The following is a 15,698-nucleotide window of genomic DNA, read 5'->3' on the forward strand; positions in this document are numbered from 1 at the left end:
AGGGGCATTGCTGTGACCTGGCAGAGGCCTTCTACCAACTTCCACCTGTAACCAGCTGTGGTGGCTGCATTTAGGAAGTGGGGCAGAGGCAGACACCAGGACCTGTGTGAGAGGCAGCTCAGCTCTGCTGGAGGCCACAGGGAGAACATTGGTGGTGGGACATTACTCCTGGGTGACCCACTGTTTGGGGGTGGCGGGGATTCTCCAACAAAGTTAGCCTGGAATTGGCAGTTTTGACAATGTAGGTCACCAAAGAGAAGAAGGAAATAAGGCAAGTGTCTGGTGGGAGGAGACACTTTATTGTTCCTGGGGTCTCTGGAGGCCCCTGGGTGGGGCTGGATCACTGGCTTCCCCCGGAACATGGCTCCCCTCCGTGGCTCTGCTTGTGGTAGTCTGTGGCTATGTCTCCCAGCAAGGACAGAAACTCAGAAAAATCAATCTTCTTATCCTCATTCTTGTCCTTTCTCTCAAAGACATTGGTCAGGTAATGTATGCCCTTTTTGTCCTGTGAAGAGAAAAGCATACAAACAAGAAAAATTCAATCACAAACAAGTTTTGGGCTGGGAGGGGAGAGGAGGAGGCAGAGACAGAGACAAATGCCTAGATCTGCACAGGCGTTGTGGCGGGGCTGGGAGTGCAGGGCGTGTGGGTGAAGTTGGGGTGAGGATGTGAATGTTATCCCTGGAGTTCTCTAGGGAGACTTTTTGTCTCAAACCTCAGGATGGGAGGCAGTTCCTGTCCCAAGGCGCTCTGTTTAGTGACCTTGGGGAGAGCAGTCCCCTGTCCCAGCCTCACTCTCACCTGTCCCCAGCCTTTAAGGGCACTGGCTACCTTAGCTCTACCCCAGGGCCCCCAAATTGGCCCTCATGCTTTGTTCTCTTCTTTCTCTGACCTCCTCTCCTTTCTTCTCTTTTTCCACCAAACTCATCTTCTGGGTTCCCTGCTTTTGGTCGTCTAGACCCTTTGGTACCTAGCAGCCCACAATTTTTTTCAGATTTGCTAATGAGTCTTGTTTATCACGAAGAGGGCTATTGATTTCTACTAGCAATGGAACTTATCGTGCTTTCCCATTGATCTCAAGGATGTTAATGTGGGGCCTTTGGGAAGCAGGACCTGAGCATGTGAGTTTCAGTCTCACAGAGAGGGGGTCAGTGAGCACTGGGAGGGGACTGTGCACCGCCCTCAAGCTGTACACTTTGCTGACCATCTCATAACCTCATTTATATCTGTATAACTCTTTCCTATTTTCATACTTTTTTGCCTATCATCATTAGATTCCCATATGATCCAAGCAACAAATTTGCAAATGGGAAATGTTTTAACCAGAGGATGAGGGTGACTCATCCAAGGACACATAGTAAAATATATCCTCAGCCATGCCAGCATCCAACCAACATTGAGAAGCTAAACCCCGACTCACACAGGCACTGAGGAAGTTGGGGAAGTTCTCCTTCATCATCGTCAGCAGGCTTGGCTTGTCAATCTTGTCATCACGTCTGGTGTATTTGTGAAACATGTCGATCATGCCTATTATGGACGTCTCAGCTTGAGTGTTGCTCATCTTGGCTTTCAAAAAGGCTTCAGGAAATAAACACAATCATTTTTTTTCCCTTCATTTAAGTTAGGTTCTCTATGTGGGGGTGTTGGAAGGAGGGCTGAGGACAGAGGAAAAACAGCCCTAAGATGGAACAGAAGGAAGTCGATTTTTAAAAATGCGATGGGATAAGTTGCTCAAAAATGAGAGGGTAGGACCAAGTCTGAGACCTGGCCCACCCTGGCCAGGGCCAAGAGGAGGTGCAGGTGGATGGTGGAAGTCCAGCTGTGGGCAGAGCTTTGGAGAGGGAGAAGCAGAGAGAGTCGGGGGCCAGCAACACATGGAAGAACTGAGCTGGGACCCCTCCAGTCTCAGCCAGCACATGGCAGACCCCACTCCTAAAACAGCACCATATCTATCTCCTCCAGCTTCACAGCTGAGGTGAGAGTCACGGGGGCAGGACAATGGCCTCAGTGATCTGGTCTCTGACCCTCCTGGGCTGCTTCAGGAACCAGACACCGTGGGCCCCACCTTGACTCAAGTGCAAGCCCTGCATGACACGGTGTGTGCAGGCTCCAGGTGTACTTGTGAGCCTGGATATGAGTGTGAATGGGAAACAGCCCTGTCCCTTGGGAATGAGAAACGGGAATGGCCTTTGTTACATGGAACAGAAATAACTCCCTGGTTCTTAAGCTGCCGGATGGGGTGGGAGTGAGGTGGGGGTTGCTTCATGTCTGCACTTGGGAATTATCTGCACCCTCGGAATCACCAAGGCTTGACCCTGTTTAAATAAAAAGGTCTGACTTCCCAAAGCAAATCTTCCAGCCAGTGGTCAGTCTGGGCTGGCCTGCACCCCAAGCCTGAAAAATAGGACAGTGCAGCTCTCACTTCCCACACTTTCCAAAGAACCAGAAAAGCACCTTGGCTAACGCATGTGGGTGTCTGACAATAAACCCCCAATACCTCTCAATGCAGGAGAAAGCTCCGTGCCAGCAACTGACTAAGAGGAGCCACTCAAAGCTTTTTGAATCTGAGGGCAAGGCCAGAGGCCAAGCCCTGTGCCCCGAGATTGAGAATTTTTAGGTCCCAGGCCTGGGGGTTTGGAGAGCCTCCAAAGCATTCACAGGGGACCCTTATCCCTCCACCCTCTGTGGGGGCGGAGTTGGGGAGGGTTTCAGCAATGGGGATCCCAAAAGGAGGATGAATCCAGGGAGGAGGAAGACAGGAAGGAAAGAGAGGGTCCTTGCTCAGGTCCCACTAGGGACATTTCCACAGCAGTTGTCTCAAAAGACTGCAAAGCAGCAATGGACAGGTTTGGTCCAGCCACCTGGTTGTACAGATGTGGGCTCTCTGGCTTGAGTGAAGGTCACACAGCCCAGCTAATGGCAGAACTGGCCTAGACCCAGGCTCCTGAGTCTTCGTCCACAGCCCTTTCGCCTCCTTCAGGCAGCATGGCAGGCCGGGCACTGAGCACTTCTAGAAAATGCAAAGAGGCTGGTGAGACTTACTGGAGCTGGGAAGTGTCACAAGGAGAAGGATGAGTGAGATGTGTGTGTCTGGAAAAAGAGCAGTCCTTTATAAGGCTCAGCCTGGCTCTTCCCAGGGGCTGGCAGGCCTCGGGCCACCTCTGTCATCTGTTTCTGGGAGCCTTGCCCCACTTCAGGTGGGTGGGACACACCCAGGAGGCTGTGCTCAGGATTTCTGGCCAGGGTCCTAGGTCACCAGGTCCCACCCCACCCCAGAGACCTCACCTGGTGACTTCTCTGGCTCAACCTTGATTTGAGGGTAAGATAGCTGGTGCATGTGTAGTAGCAAGTCAGGAAATGGGAGAAAAGAGCACTGGGCCTCTGGACCCAAAGAGGATGGAGTTTCAGACTCCTGAAGGTAGCATGGTCTTGTTTATTCCCTCTCCCAGTCCTTCCACACATTTGTTGAGATAGCCTGTTCTACGATCCCACTGCTTACTGAGCATTCTAATGTCCAGACATCAAGATACCTGCTGCTCCTGCATCTCCTCAACCCTCATAGTCCTAAGAGGCAGGTGCTGCAATCTCTATTTTAGGAAAGGAGAAGTTGAGATGTTCCCAAGTTTACTCACTGTAACACTTACTGTGTTAGTAAACACAGCAAATCATCAAACGAACACAGAAAAGGCAGAATCACATCCTTACTTGTAGGTACTTGTAAGCACACAAGACCCCTGTGCTGTAGGTCTTGGGTCGCATCAGGGTCTGCCCTACGGGAACTCAAAGTCCAGTGAGGGAAGCAGGGTTCCTTCATTGCTAACCATTGGTCAGCCCCTCACGGGAGCCCTGGACTCAGGTGGGGGGACTGGGGTCAGGGCCCCACTATCTAGGTTGGGTGGCGGAGTGACGCCCCTGTGGAATGAGCCTGGAGGCAGGGAGTGGGAAAAGTTCTTTCCTGCCCCATGGCACTAACTTCCCAGAAAGTCTTCAGCGTTTTTCCTCCTCCTATGCAAAACAGCCTGTGTAGGAGTTGGGAGCTGTGCCCTTGGCTATAATGTGCCCTACCCTGCTGTGAAAAGGCTGACCCAGGTAGGGGCAAGAGGATTGTGAAGGCATGGGAGTCCCTGGGGCATGGTGAGGAAAGGGAGATGATGAATCACTGAAATGCACTTTTTCTGCTATCCTCTTACAATGTTCCTTGTAGGCCATAAGAGGTCCTGGTTCATTTAGTGTCAGACCCTTAAGCACTCTGGGGCTCCATAGAGCTGATGTGATGTCTCCCTAGGTGGGACCTATTTTCTCCACCCATCATATTTCTTCAACTTCCTTCTCTGTCAGTTCTTATGTAACTGGGGGACCTGTTTCTCCCTCTCCCACTTCCCCATATGATGGCAATGTTACTTTTAGTGGCAAAAGATACACACACACACACGCACACGCACACACACACACACACACACACACACACACACAGAGAGAGAGAGAGAGAGAGAGAGAGAGAGAGAGAGAGAGGAATACTACTCAACCATGAAAAGAATTTTAATGATGCTTTTTGCAGCAACATGGATGGAACTAGAGGCTATTATCTTAAGTGAAATTACTCAGAAACAGAAAGTCAAATACTGTGCACCCTCACGTGTAAGTGGGAGCTACATCATGCATACAGATGGAGGTAGAGAGTAGAATCATAGACACTGGAGACTGCGAATTGCAGGAGGTCAGGCGGTGGGTGAAGGATGAGACATTTCTTGGTGGGTAAAATGCTTGCTATTTAGGATGGCTACGTTAAAAGCCCGGACTTCACCACTGTGCAGTATATTCATATACATTTGTATGCAGGTTTTTGTGTGGACATAAGTTTTCAATTCTTTTGGGTAAATCCCGAGGAGTGTGATTTCTGGATCCTATGGTAAGAGTATGTTTAGTTTTTTAAGAAAGCACCAAAAACTGTCTTTCAAAGTGGCTGTACTATTTTGTGTTCCTGCCATCAGTGAATGAGAGTTCCTGTTGCTCCACATCCTTCTTCAGCATTTGGTGTTGTCAGTGTTCCAGATTTTGGAACACTGACATAATTCTCATAAGCGTGTACTGGTTATCTCATTGTTGTTTTAATTTGCATTTTCTTGAGGACTTATGATGTGGAGCATCTTCTGATACGCTTATCTTTCACCTGCTGTGTCTTCTTTGATGAGATGTCTGTTAAGGTCTTTGACCCATTTTTTAATTGATTGGCTTGTGTTCTTATCATTGAGTTTTTTTTTTTTCTTATATATGTTGTGCTTCTTGTAAGCAGTATATAATTGAATTTTACTTTATTCTTTTGCTGCATAATTGCTTTCTGTGATAATGTATTATTTTTTCAATTTAATTTTAATATATTTACTGATATGTACCATGTTAAATTTGGTTTCATTTTTCCTATTTCTTTTTTTTTTTTATTATACTTTAAGTTCTAGGGTACATGTGCACAACATGCAGGTTTGTTACATATGTATATTTGTGCCATGTTGGTGTGCTGCACCCATCAACTCATCAGCACCCATCAACTCGTCATTTACATCAGGTATAACTACCAAAGCCATCCCTCCCCCCTCCCCATAATAGGCCCCAGTGTGTGATGGTCCCCTTCCAGAGTCTAAGTAATCTCATTGTTCAATTCCCAGCTATGAGTGAGAACACGCGGTGTTTGTTTTTCTGTTCTTGCGATAGTTTGCTGAGAATGATGTTTTCCAGCTGCATCCATGTCCCTACAAAGGACATGAACTCATCCTTTTTATGGCTGCATAGTATTCCATGGTGTATTTGTGCCACGTTTTCTTAATCCAGTGTCACTGATGGACATTTGGGTTGATTCCAAGTCTTTGCTATTGTGAATAGTGCCACAATAAACATACATGTGCATGTGTATTTATAGCAGTATGATTTATAATCCTTTGGGTATATACCCAGTAATGGGATGGCTGTGTCATATGGTATTTCTAGTTCTAGATCCTTGAGGAATCGCCACACTGTCTTGCACAATGGTTGAACTAGTTTACAGTCCCACCAACAGTGTAAAAGTGTTCCTATTTCTCCGCATCCTCTCCAGTACCTGTTTTTTCTTGACTTTTTAATGATTGCCATTCTAATTGGTGTGAGATGGTATCTCATTGTGGTTTTGATTTGCATTTCTCTGATGGCCAGTGATAATGAGCATTTTTTCCTATGTCTGTTGGCTGTATGCATGTCTTCTTTTGAGAAATGTCTGTTCATATCCTTTGCCCACTTTTTGATGGGGTTGTTTGTTTTTTTCTTATAAATTTGTTTGAGTTCTTTGTAGGTTCTGGATATTAGCCCTTTGTCAGAAGAGTAGATTGCAAAAATTTTCTCCCATTCTGTAGGTTGCCTGTTCACTCTGATGGTAGTTTCTTTTGCTGTGCAAAAGCTCTTTAGTTTAATTAGACTCCATTTGTCAATTTTGGCTTTTGTTGCCGTTGCTTTTGGTGTTTTAGACATGAAGTCCTTGCCCAAGCCTATGTCCTGAATGGTACTACCTAGGTTTTCTTCTAGGGTTTTTATTGTTTTAAGTCTACCATTTAAGGCTCGAATTCATCTTGAATTAATTTTCATGTAAGGAGTAAGGAAAGGATTCAGTTTCAGCTTTCTACTTATGGCTAGCCAATTTTCCCAGCACCATTTATTAAATAGGGAATCGTTTCCCCATTTCTTGTTTTTGTCAGGTTTGTCAAAGATCCAATGGCTGTAGGTGTGTGGTATTACTTCTGAGGGCTCTGTTCTGTTCCATCGGTCTATATCTCTGTTTTGGTACCAGTACCATGCTGTTTTGGTTACTGTAGCTTTGTAGTATAGTTTGAAGTCAGGTAGCGTGATACCTCCAGCTTTGTTCTTTTGACTTAGGATTGTCTTGGCAATGCGGGCTCTTTTTTGGTTCCATATGAACTTTAAAGCAGTTTTTTCCAATTCTGTGAAGAAAGTCATTGGTAGTTTGATGGGAATGGCATTGAATCTATAAATTACCTTGGGCAGTATGGCCATTTTCACAATATTGATTCTTTCTATCCATGAGCATGGTATGTTCTTCCATTTGTTTGTGTCCTCTTTTATTTCACTGAGGAATGGTTTGTAGTTCTCCCTGAAGAGGTCCTTTACATCCCTTGTAAGTTGCATTCCTAGATATTTTATTCTATTTGAAGCAATTGTGAATGGAAGTTCATTCATGATTTGGCTGTCTGTTTATCTGTTACTGGTGTATAAGAATGCTTGTGATTTTTGCACATTGATTTTGTATCCTGAGACTTTGCTGAAGTTGCTTATCAGCTTAAGGAGATTTTGGGCTGAGACAATGGGGTTTTCTAAACATACAATCATGTCATCTGCAAACAGGGATAATTTGACTTCTTCTTTTCCTAACTGAATACCCTTCATTTCTTTCTCTTGCCTGATTGCCCTAGCCAGAACTTCCAACACTATGTTGAATAGGAGTGGTGAGAGAGGGCATCCCTGTCTTGTGCCGGTTTTCAAAGGGAATGCTTCCAGTTTTTGCCCATTCAGTATGGTATTGGCTGTGGGTTTGTCATAAATAGCTCTTATTGTTTTGAGATACATTCCATCAATACCGAATTTATTGAGAGTTTTTAGCATGAAGGGCTGTTGAATTTTGTCAAAGGCCTTTTCTGTGTCTATTGAGATAATCATGTGGTGTTTGTCTTTGGTTCTGTTTATATGCTGGATTATGTTGATTGATTTGCGAATGTTGAACCAGCCTTGCATCCCAGGGATGAAGCCCACTTGATCATGGTGGACAAGCTTTTTGATGTGCTGCTGGATTCAGTTTGCCAGTATTTTGTTGAGGATTTTTGCATCGATGTTCATCAGGGATATTGGTCTAAAATTCTCTTTTTTTGTTGTCTCTCTGCCAGGCTTTGGTATCAGGATGATGTTGGCTTCATAAAATGAGTTAGGGAGGATTCCCTCTTTTTCTATTGATTGGAATAGTTTCAGAAGGAATGGTATCAGCTCCTCCTTGTACCTCTGGTAGAATTCGGCTGTGAATCCATCTGGTCCTGGACTATTTTTGGTGGGTAGGCTATTAATTATTGCCTCAATTTCAGAGCCTGCTATTGGTCTATTCAGGGATTCGACTTCTTCCTGGTTTAGTCTTGGGAGAGTGTAAGTGTCCAGGAAATTATCCATTTCTTCTAGGTTTTCTAGTTTATTTGTGTAGAGGTGTTTATAGTATTTTCTGATGGTAGTTTGTATTTCTGTGGGGTCGGTGGTGATATCCCCTTTATCATTTTTTATTGTGTCTATTTGATTCTTCTCTCTTTTCTTCTTTATTAGTCTTGCTAGCGGTCTATTAATTTTGTTGATCTTTTCAAAAAACCAGCTCCTGGATTCATTGATTTTTTGGAGGGTTTTTTGTGTCTCTATCTCCTTCATTTCTGCTCTGATCTTAGTTATTTCTTGCCTTCTGCTAGCTTTTGAATGTGTTTGCTCTTGCTTCTCTAGTTCTTTTAATTATGATGTTAGGGTGTCAATTTTAGATCTTTCCAGCTTTCTCTTGTGGGCATTTAGTGCTATAAATTTCCCTCTACACACTGCTTTAAATGTGTCCCAGAGATTCTGGTATGTTGTATCTTTGTTCTCATTGGTTTCAAAGAACATCTTTATTTCTGCTTTCATTTTGTTAATTACCCAGTAGTCATCCAGGAACAGGGTGTTCAGTTTCCATGTAGTTGAGCGGTTTTGAGTGAGTTTCTTAATCCTGAGTTCTAGTTTGATTGCACTGTGGTCTGAGAGACAGTTTACCATAATTTCTGTTCTTCTACATTTGCTGAGGAGTGCCTTCCTTCCAACTATGCGGTCAATTTTGGAATAAGTGTGCTGTGGTGCTGAGAAGAATGTATATTCTGTTGATTTGGGGTGGAGAGTTCTGTAGATGCCTATTAGGTCCGCTTGGTGCAGAGTTGAGTTCAATTCCTGGATATCCTTGTTAACTTTCTGTCTCATTGATCTGTCTAATGTTGACAGTGGGGTGTTAAAATCTCTCATTATTATTGTGTGGAAGTCTAAGTCTCTTTGTAGATCTCTAAGGACTTGCGTTATGAATCTGGGTGCTCCTGTATTGGGTGCATATATATTTAGGATAGTTAGCTCTTCTTGTTGAATTGATCCCTTTATCATTATGTAATAGCCTTCTTTGTCTCTTCTGATCTTTGTTGGTTTAAAGTCTGTTTTATCAGAGACTAGCATTGCAACCCCTGCCTTTTTTTGTTTTCCATTTGCTTGGTAGATCTTCCTCCATCCCTTTATTTTGAGCCTATGTGTGTCTCTGCATGTGAGATGGGTCTCCTGATACAGCACACTGATGGGTCTTGACTCTTTATCCAATTTGCCAGTCTGTGTCTTTTAATTGGAGCATTTAGCCCATTGACATTTCAGGTCAATATTGTTATGCGTGAGTTTGATCCTATCATTATGATGTTAGCTGGTTATTTTGCTCATTAGTTGATGCAGTTTCTTCCTAGCCTCGATGGTCTTTACAATTTGGCATGTTTTTGCAGTGGCTGGTACCAGTTGTTCCTTTCCATGTTTAGTGCTTCCTTCAGGATCTCTTGTAAGGTAGGCCTGCTGGTGACAAAATCTCTCAGCATTTGCTTGTCTGTAAAGGATTTTATTTCTCCTTCACTTATGAAACTTTGGCTGGATATGAAATTCTGGGTTGAAAATTCTTTCCTTTAAGAATGTTGAATATTGGCCCCCACTCTCTTCTGGTTTGTAGAGTTTCTACCGAGACATCCGCTGTTAGTTTGATGGGCTTCCCTTTGTGGGTACCCTGACCTTTCTTTCCGGGTGCTCTTAATATTTTTTCCTTCATTTCAACTTTGGTGAATCTGACCATTGTGTGTCTTGGAGTTACTCTTCTTAAGGAGTATCTTTGTGGCGTTCTCTGTATTTCCTGAATTTGAACGTTGGCCTGTCTTGCTATGTTGGGGAAGTTCTCCTGCATAATATCCTGAAGAGTGTTTTCCAGCTTGGTTCCATTCTCCCCGTCACTTTCATGTACACCAGTCAGGCATAGATTCGGTCTTTTCACATAGTCCCGTATTTCTTGGAGGCTTTGTTTGTTTCTTCTTACTCTTTTTTCTCTAAACTTCTCTTCTCACTTCATTTCGTACATTTGATCTTCAGTCACCGCTACAATTTCTTCCTGTTGATCGAATCAGCTACTGAAGTTTGTGCATGTGTCACATAGTTCTCGTGCCATGGTTTTCAGCTCCATCAGGTCATCTTAGGTCTTCTCTATGCTGTTTATTCTAGTTAGCCATTAGTCTAATCTTTTTTCAAGGTTTTCAGCTTCTTTGCGATGGGTTCGAACATCCTCCTTTAGCTCGGAGAAGTTTGTTATTACTGATCGTCTGAAGCCTTCTTCTCTCAGCTCGTCAAAGTCATTCTCCATCTAGCTTCGTTCTGTTGCTGGCGAGGAGCTGCATCCCTTTGGAGGAGAAGAGGTGCTCTGATTTTTAGAATTTTCAGCTTTTGTACTCTGGTTTTTCCCCATCTTTGTGGTTTTATCTACCTTTGGTCTTTGATGATGGTGATGTACAGATGGGGTTTTGGTGTGGGTGTCCTTTCTGTTTGTTAATTTTCCTTCTAACAGTCAGGACCCTCAGCTGCAGGTCTGTTGGAGTTTGCTGGAGGTCCACTCCAGATCCTGTTTGCCTGGGTATCACCAGCGGAGACTGCAGAACAGCAAATATTGCAGAATGGCAAATGTTGCTGCCTGATTGTTCCTCTGGAAGCTTTGTCTCAGAGGGACACCTGGCCATATGAGGCATCAGTCGGCCCCTACTGGGAGGTGCCTCCCAGTTAGGCTGCTTGGTGGTCAAGGACCCACTTGAGGATGCAGTCTGTCTGTTCTCAGATCTCAAACTCTGTGCTGGGAGAACCACTACTCTCTTCAAAGCTATCAGTCCAGCATGTTTTAGTCTGCAGAAGTTTCTGCTGCCTTTTGTTTAGCTATGCCCTGCCCCCTAGAGGTGGAGTCTACTGAGGCAGGCTGGCCTCCTTGAGCTGAGGTGGGGTCCACCCAGTTCGAGCTTCCCAGCCAATTTGTTTACCTATTCAAGCCTCAGCAATGGCGGATGCCCCTCCCTCAACCTCGCTGCTACCTTGCAGTTCCATCTTAGAGTGCTGTGCTAGCAGTGAGCATGGCTCTGTGGGCATGGGACTCTCTGAACCAGGTGCGGGATATAATCTCCTGGTGTGCCGTTTGCTAAGACTGTTGGAAAAGCACAGTATTAGAGTGGGAGATACCCAGTTTTCCAGGTGCCATCTGTCATGGCTTCCCTTGGCTAGGAAAGGGAATTCCCCAGCCCTTTGCACTTCCTGGGTAAGGCAATGCCTCACCCTGCTTTGGCTCACCCTCCGTGGGCTCCACCCACTGTCCTGTTCCCATTGTCCAACAAGTCCCAGTGAGATGAACCCAGTACCTCAGTTGGAAATGCAGAAATCACCCGCCTTCTGCATTGCTCATGCTGGGAGAAGTAGACTGGAATTCGGCCATCTTGGAACCTCTCCATAAATTTCAAACATATTTGAGACATCCATAAAACTGATCATTTGTTTTTGCTAAAATGAAAATCTCAGCAAATTAGCTTTAATAGGGGCCTTATCTTTTGCACCTGCTGATGAGGTTGAACCCTGTGAGCCCCTCCCCTGTGTCATGTTTGGAACAAACACTCTCCATAAACCCACCCCGCCCCATCACACATCCAACCTCCCAGCCACTGCTGATCCCCCAGGAGAGCTCACAACAAGCTGGTCCTGAACAGGAATCTGGCTGGTTGATATCTTCATCTCCTCCATCGTTTTGGGGAGTTCCCCTCTCCCCAGTCTGAGGTAGAAGCAACATATTTCTGGATCTCTTGAAGATCTCAAGTTGCTGAGGGAAGAGGACAGAAAACAATTTGTTCTTTTTGCGGTATTTTATCCATTCATTTATGCTGTGAGTGCTGACTCTGTTATGGGTGTGCGGATGTTGGGCTGGCAGGGAGATGGAATGGATGTGGACCGTGCTTTGAGCAGTGCTCTGGCCCCAGGAGAGAACTCCAATAAACCACTGGGTGGTGAGAGAGTAGAGCGGGACAGAGCCAGGAAGCCCCAGGTCCCCAGGCAGTTCAGTGGTCACTTTCTCTGTGAAGCCTTCTCCAGGCAGAGCCATCATCCCCATGTCCCTGCACATCTCAGTGACAGCCCTGGCTGCACACACACTATGTTTGCAGCCGCCTGGCCATGTCTTATATTGTGCCTCCAGCCTTCAGTGCAGAGAACTCCATAAACATTGGCCAAACTAGCAAGTGAGGCAGGTGTCTTCAGAAAGGTTCAGATAAAGTATGTGGGAATTCAGAACAGGGGAAATCACTTTTCAGGTGGGGGAACCAGGGGAAGCTTTGTCGAGGCGCCCTTTCAATAGGCCATAGAGCACTTCCAGGAGCCACGGTGAGAGGGAGGGGGCAGAGGGAGCCACAGGAATGTTCCGAGACAGACAGCTGTTCTGTTTGGGGTCCTTCTGGGTGGTGTTGGCCGGCTGCATCACTGGACTCGAGCAGCAGTTGGGAGAGCGGGACAGAGAGAGTTCCGTGGTGTTCAGAAGAGATTATTCAGATTCAGTTCTGCTGTGAGACATCCACACTGGAGGATCCATCCACACTGGAGGATGAGAATACCCAGCTGCAGCCCAGAGCCTGTGGTCCCACTGTTAGGTTTTGAAGGGAAGGCAAGGGTTAAAGAAAGACACAGAGAGAGTCGGCAGCTCTATGGCAATGCAGGTTTTATGTCCAGCACAAGACCCGAGGAGGTGGGACCAGCTTAATGCCAGACTTACAGGCTGGGGTAATTTATAGGTCTAGGTGGGGGTCTGGGCAGTATGGCTTGCTCGCCGGGAGGAGAGTGATAAGACGTTCCTACCATCGGGTGGTTTGGACCTTTTTCCAGCGGATGTGATAGGCTGTTTCTTGGACCTTTGCCCTGCAGGATACGATAGGGATGTTCCCTCAGTTGGGCCTTTGCCCGGCAGGGTATGATAAGGGTGCTCTTGTGCCTTGTGGTCAGGTGGTTAGGCAGGATGCTTCTCACAGTCTGAATCCATATGGAATTTTTCACTCTGACGAGGTTCTGCAAAATGGCAGGGGGCTTACAAAATGGTGCAATTCAGACTAACACCCACCATCCTGTCTAGAATGGGTTTGCTGGGAGGATTTAGTGTCAATTCTGTTCACCTGATAAAGGAGGTTGCTTTCTCGGAGGCCACACACACAGACAGCTGGGAAGTGACCCATGTGTACCCCGAGAAATTTGTCTGTTCAACCAAATTTCACATTGGCAATGATCATTCCTCACCTCACCCAAGTTTAAGAGGAGGCTGGGCCCTGTAGGTTAAAACTGGCAAACTGGAGAAAGCAGTGGAGGCCACTGCAGGAAGGTTCTCTGACCAAGGGGGACTTTACAATTTTGACTTACAGTCAGGGCTGTTCCTGTTACAGTTGGCCCCAGTCAGAGGCCCAGGATGAAACTCTGGCCCTGAGTGCAGACTTGGTTTTCTGTTTCCCAAGCTTCCACACGGTGGCGCCAACGAGCACCCACCTCGCCCTGGGTTGCTGAGGGAGGCACGTACCTGGGTCCTTCGCGGTTTCCGCCCTTCTTCAGGTTGTGAGTCCCACGTCGGGCACTAATCTTGCACCTTTAAAAAAAAGAGATCTTCACCAAAAGCTTCTGAAAGGCAGAGGACTTTTCTTAATTAATTTGTATTCTTTTCTCTCTCCAATGCCTACCAGAGGGCACTGCACAAAATCATATACTGGGGATGCAATTGTTAATGGAGTTGGTGGAAACAGGAATAAATTAAGATAATTAAATTTTTAGTAACGGTGGGTTACGTAAATCTTGATGCCTGTACGCATGGAATCCCTGTGATGATACGAAATGTACATTTGGTCTTTGTCCCTGTTCCTGACGCTGAGCGTCTGAAACCCCTGGAATCTCTTGAATGATAGGGGTGAGGGAGCATCTTTTGTTACTCTTCCAGCCATACTGAGTGTGTGCTAATGAGGTGACTCTTGGTGGACCCCTAGACAGCTTCAGGATGGGGCTGGTTGCCAGAGGAAGCAACCATGTGATTGGAGGGCTGGAGCTTTCAGTCCCAGGCTGGGCCTCCAGAGAGCAGCTGGGGCAGGACTTCAATCACCAGTGGCTGATTATTTAACCAACCATGCCGAAATAAAGTGACTGCCATAGAAACCCCAAACAATGGGGTTCAGAGAGCTGTCAGGCTGCTGAGCGGGTGGGGTGCCGGAAGGGTGGGTGCCTGGGGTGGGCCTGGGAGCTCCGTGCTGCCCCCCATAGGTGGCCCTGTGTGTCTCTTCCACGTGGCTTTTCCTAAGTTGTATTCTTTGCAACAAACCAGTAATCATGCGTAAAGTGCCTCATTGAGTCCTGTGAACTCTTGTAGCAGATTATCCAACCTGAGGAGGGGTTTTTTAGAAACCTCCAATTTTAGCCAGTCAGTCAGAAGTATGGGAGGTCAGGTGCTGCGATTGGCATCTGAAGTGGGGGCAGTGTTGTGGGGCTGAGCCTTCACCTTGTGGGGTCTGTGCTAACTCTGGGTAGTTAAGGTCAGAATGGAATTGCAGGATACCCTGGTGGTGTTCGGAGAGTTGGAGAATTGGTTGGTGTGGGGATTTTAAAAAAAGGAAATATAACTCCCACACATTTGGAGTCGGAAGTGTAGTTAGGCAGAATGGTTCAGGAATTCCATATAATGTAGCTGCTTGGAATCAATCACTCAAAAATATTTCAGAATTGGGGAAATGTTTTAAACATAGCCCTAATTGAAAAAGCAGATGATAAAGCAGCTGGGAAAGGGCAAGGCCGTGGCCCACAGGGTGGACGTGGAGTGGGGGTGGGGAGTGGGTTAATGGGACATGATTGCTCTGCATGAGACAAGGCCACGGAACTCGGGAAACAAAGCTTGTTTAGAGCAAGAGTCATGTCAGATTTTAACAGGAGGCAGAGCAGAGAGAAGATATCTTTACATAGGTGAAGCTAAGAGTTTGTGATAAAGTGTTCTCAGCCTTCATGTTCACAGTCAATTGATTTTCAACAAGCCTGCCAAGCCCATTCAATGGAGAAAGAATAGTCTTTCCAACAAATGGTGCTGAGACAAGTGGGCAGCCACACGCAAAATAATGAAGCTGGACCCCTTCCTTCCTTCGTACACACAAATTAACTCAAAATGGGTCACAGCCCTACACATAAGAGCTAAAACTAAAACTCTTAGAAGAAAATATAGAAGTAAATCTTCAAGACGGAGGGCTTGAATGTCTTTGCATATGCTATTGAGGCTTTATGACTTTACTTTCCACAGTTAGACCTACAATCCACTTGGAATTGTCATTTTGTCTGCTTGTGAGGTCTAGTTTCATGAGAATGAGCATCCAATTGATCCCATAAAATGTATCGAAAAGCTTGTGTTCAGCAGTGCCACTTTTGTCACAGAATAAATATACTACACGTGTGTGTCTTTTTTCTCAGGCCTCTGTTTAGTTCTGTTGATCTGTTTGTCCTTGAACCAGCTGGGCAGTATCTTAGTTACCGGAGTTATTATGATAAATCTTAAAGTCTAGTACTGTGGATCCTCC

The 15,698-nt window shown here is 45.8% G+C and overlaps 1 protein-coding gene across 1 annotated transcript; it reads right to left on the reverse strand.

The window, feature by feature from the left end:
* Positions 1-278: 278 nt before the first annotated feature.
* Positions 279-3,080, reverse strand: LOC104676348 (protein S100-A7). The gene is made up of 3 exons (XM_010381135.2): positions 3,043-3,080; positions 1,421-1,578; positions 279-505 (listed from the first exon to the last, which is right to left on the reverse strand). The coding sequence occupies exons 2-3, from the start codon at positions 1,559-1,561 to the stop codon at positions 341-343; spliced, it is 306 nt and encodes a 101-aa protein (XP_010379437.1). The 5' UTR covers positions 1,562-1,578; positions 3,043-3,080; the 3' UTR covers positions 279-340.
* Positions 3,081-15,698: the final 12,618 nt, after the last annotated feature.

The sequence above is a fragment of the Rhinopithecus roxellana genome, chromosome 8, assembly GCF_007565055.1.
Source record: "Rhinopithecus roxellana isolate Shanxi Qingling chromosome 8, ASM756505v1, whole genome shotgun sequence".
Taxonomy (NCBI): Eukaryota; Metazoa; Chordata; class Mammalia; order Primates; family Cercopithecidae; genus Rhinopithecus; species Rhinopithecus roxellana.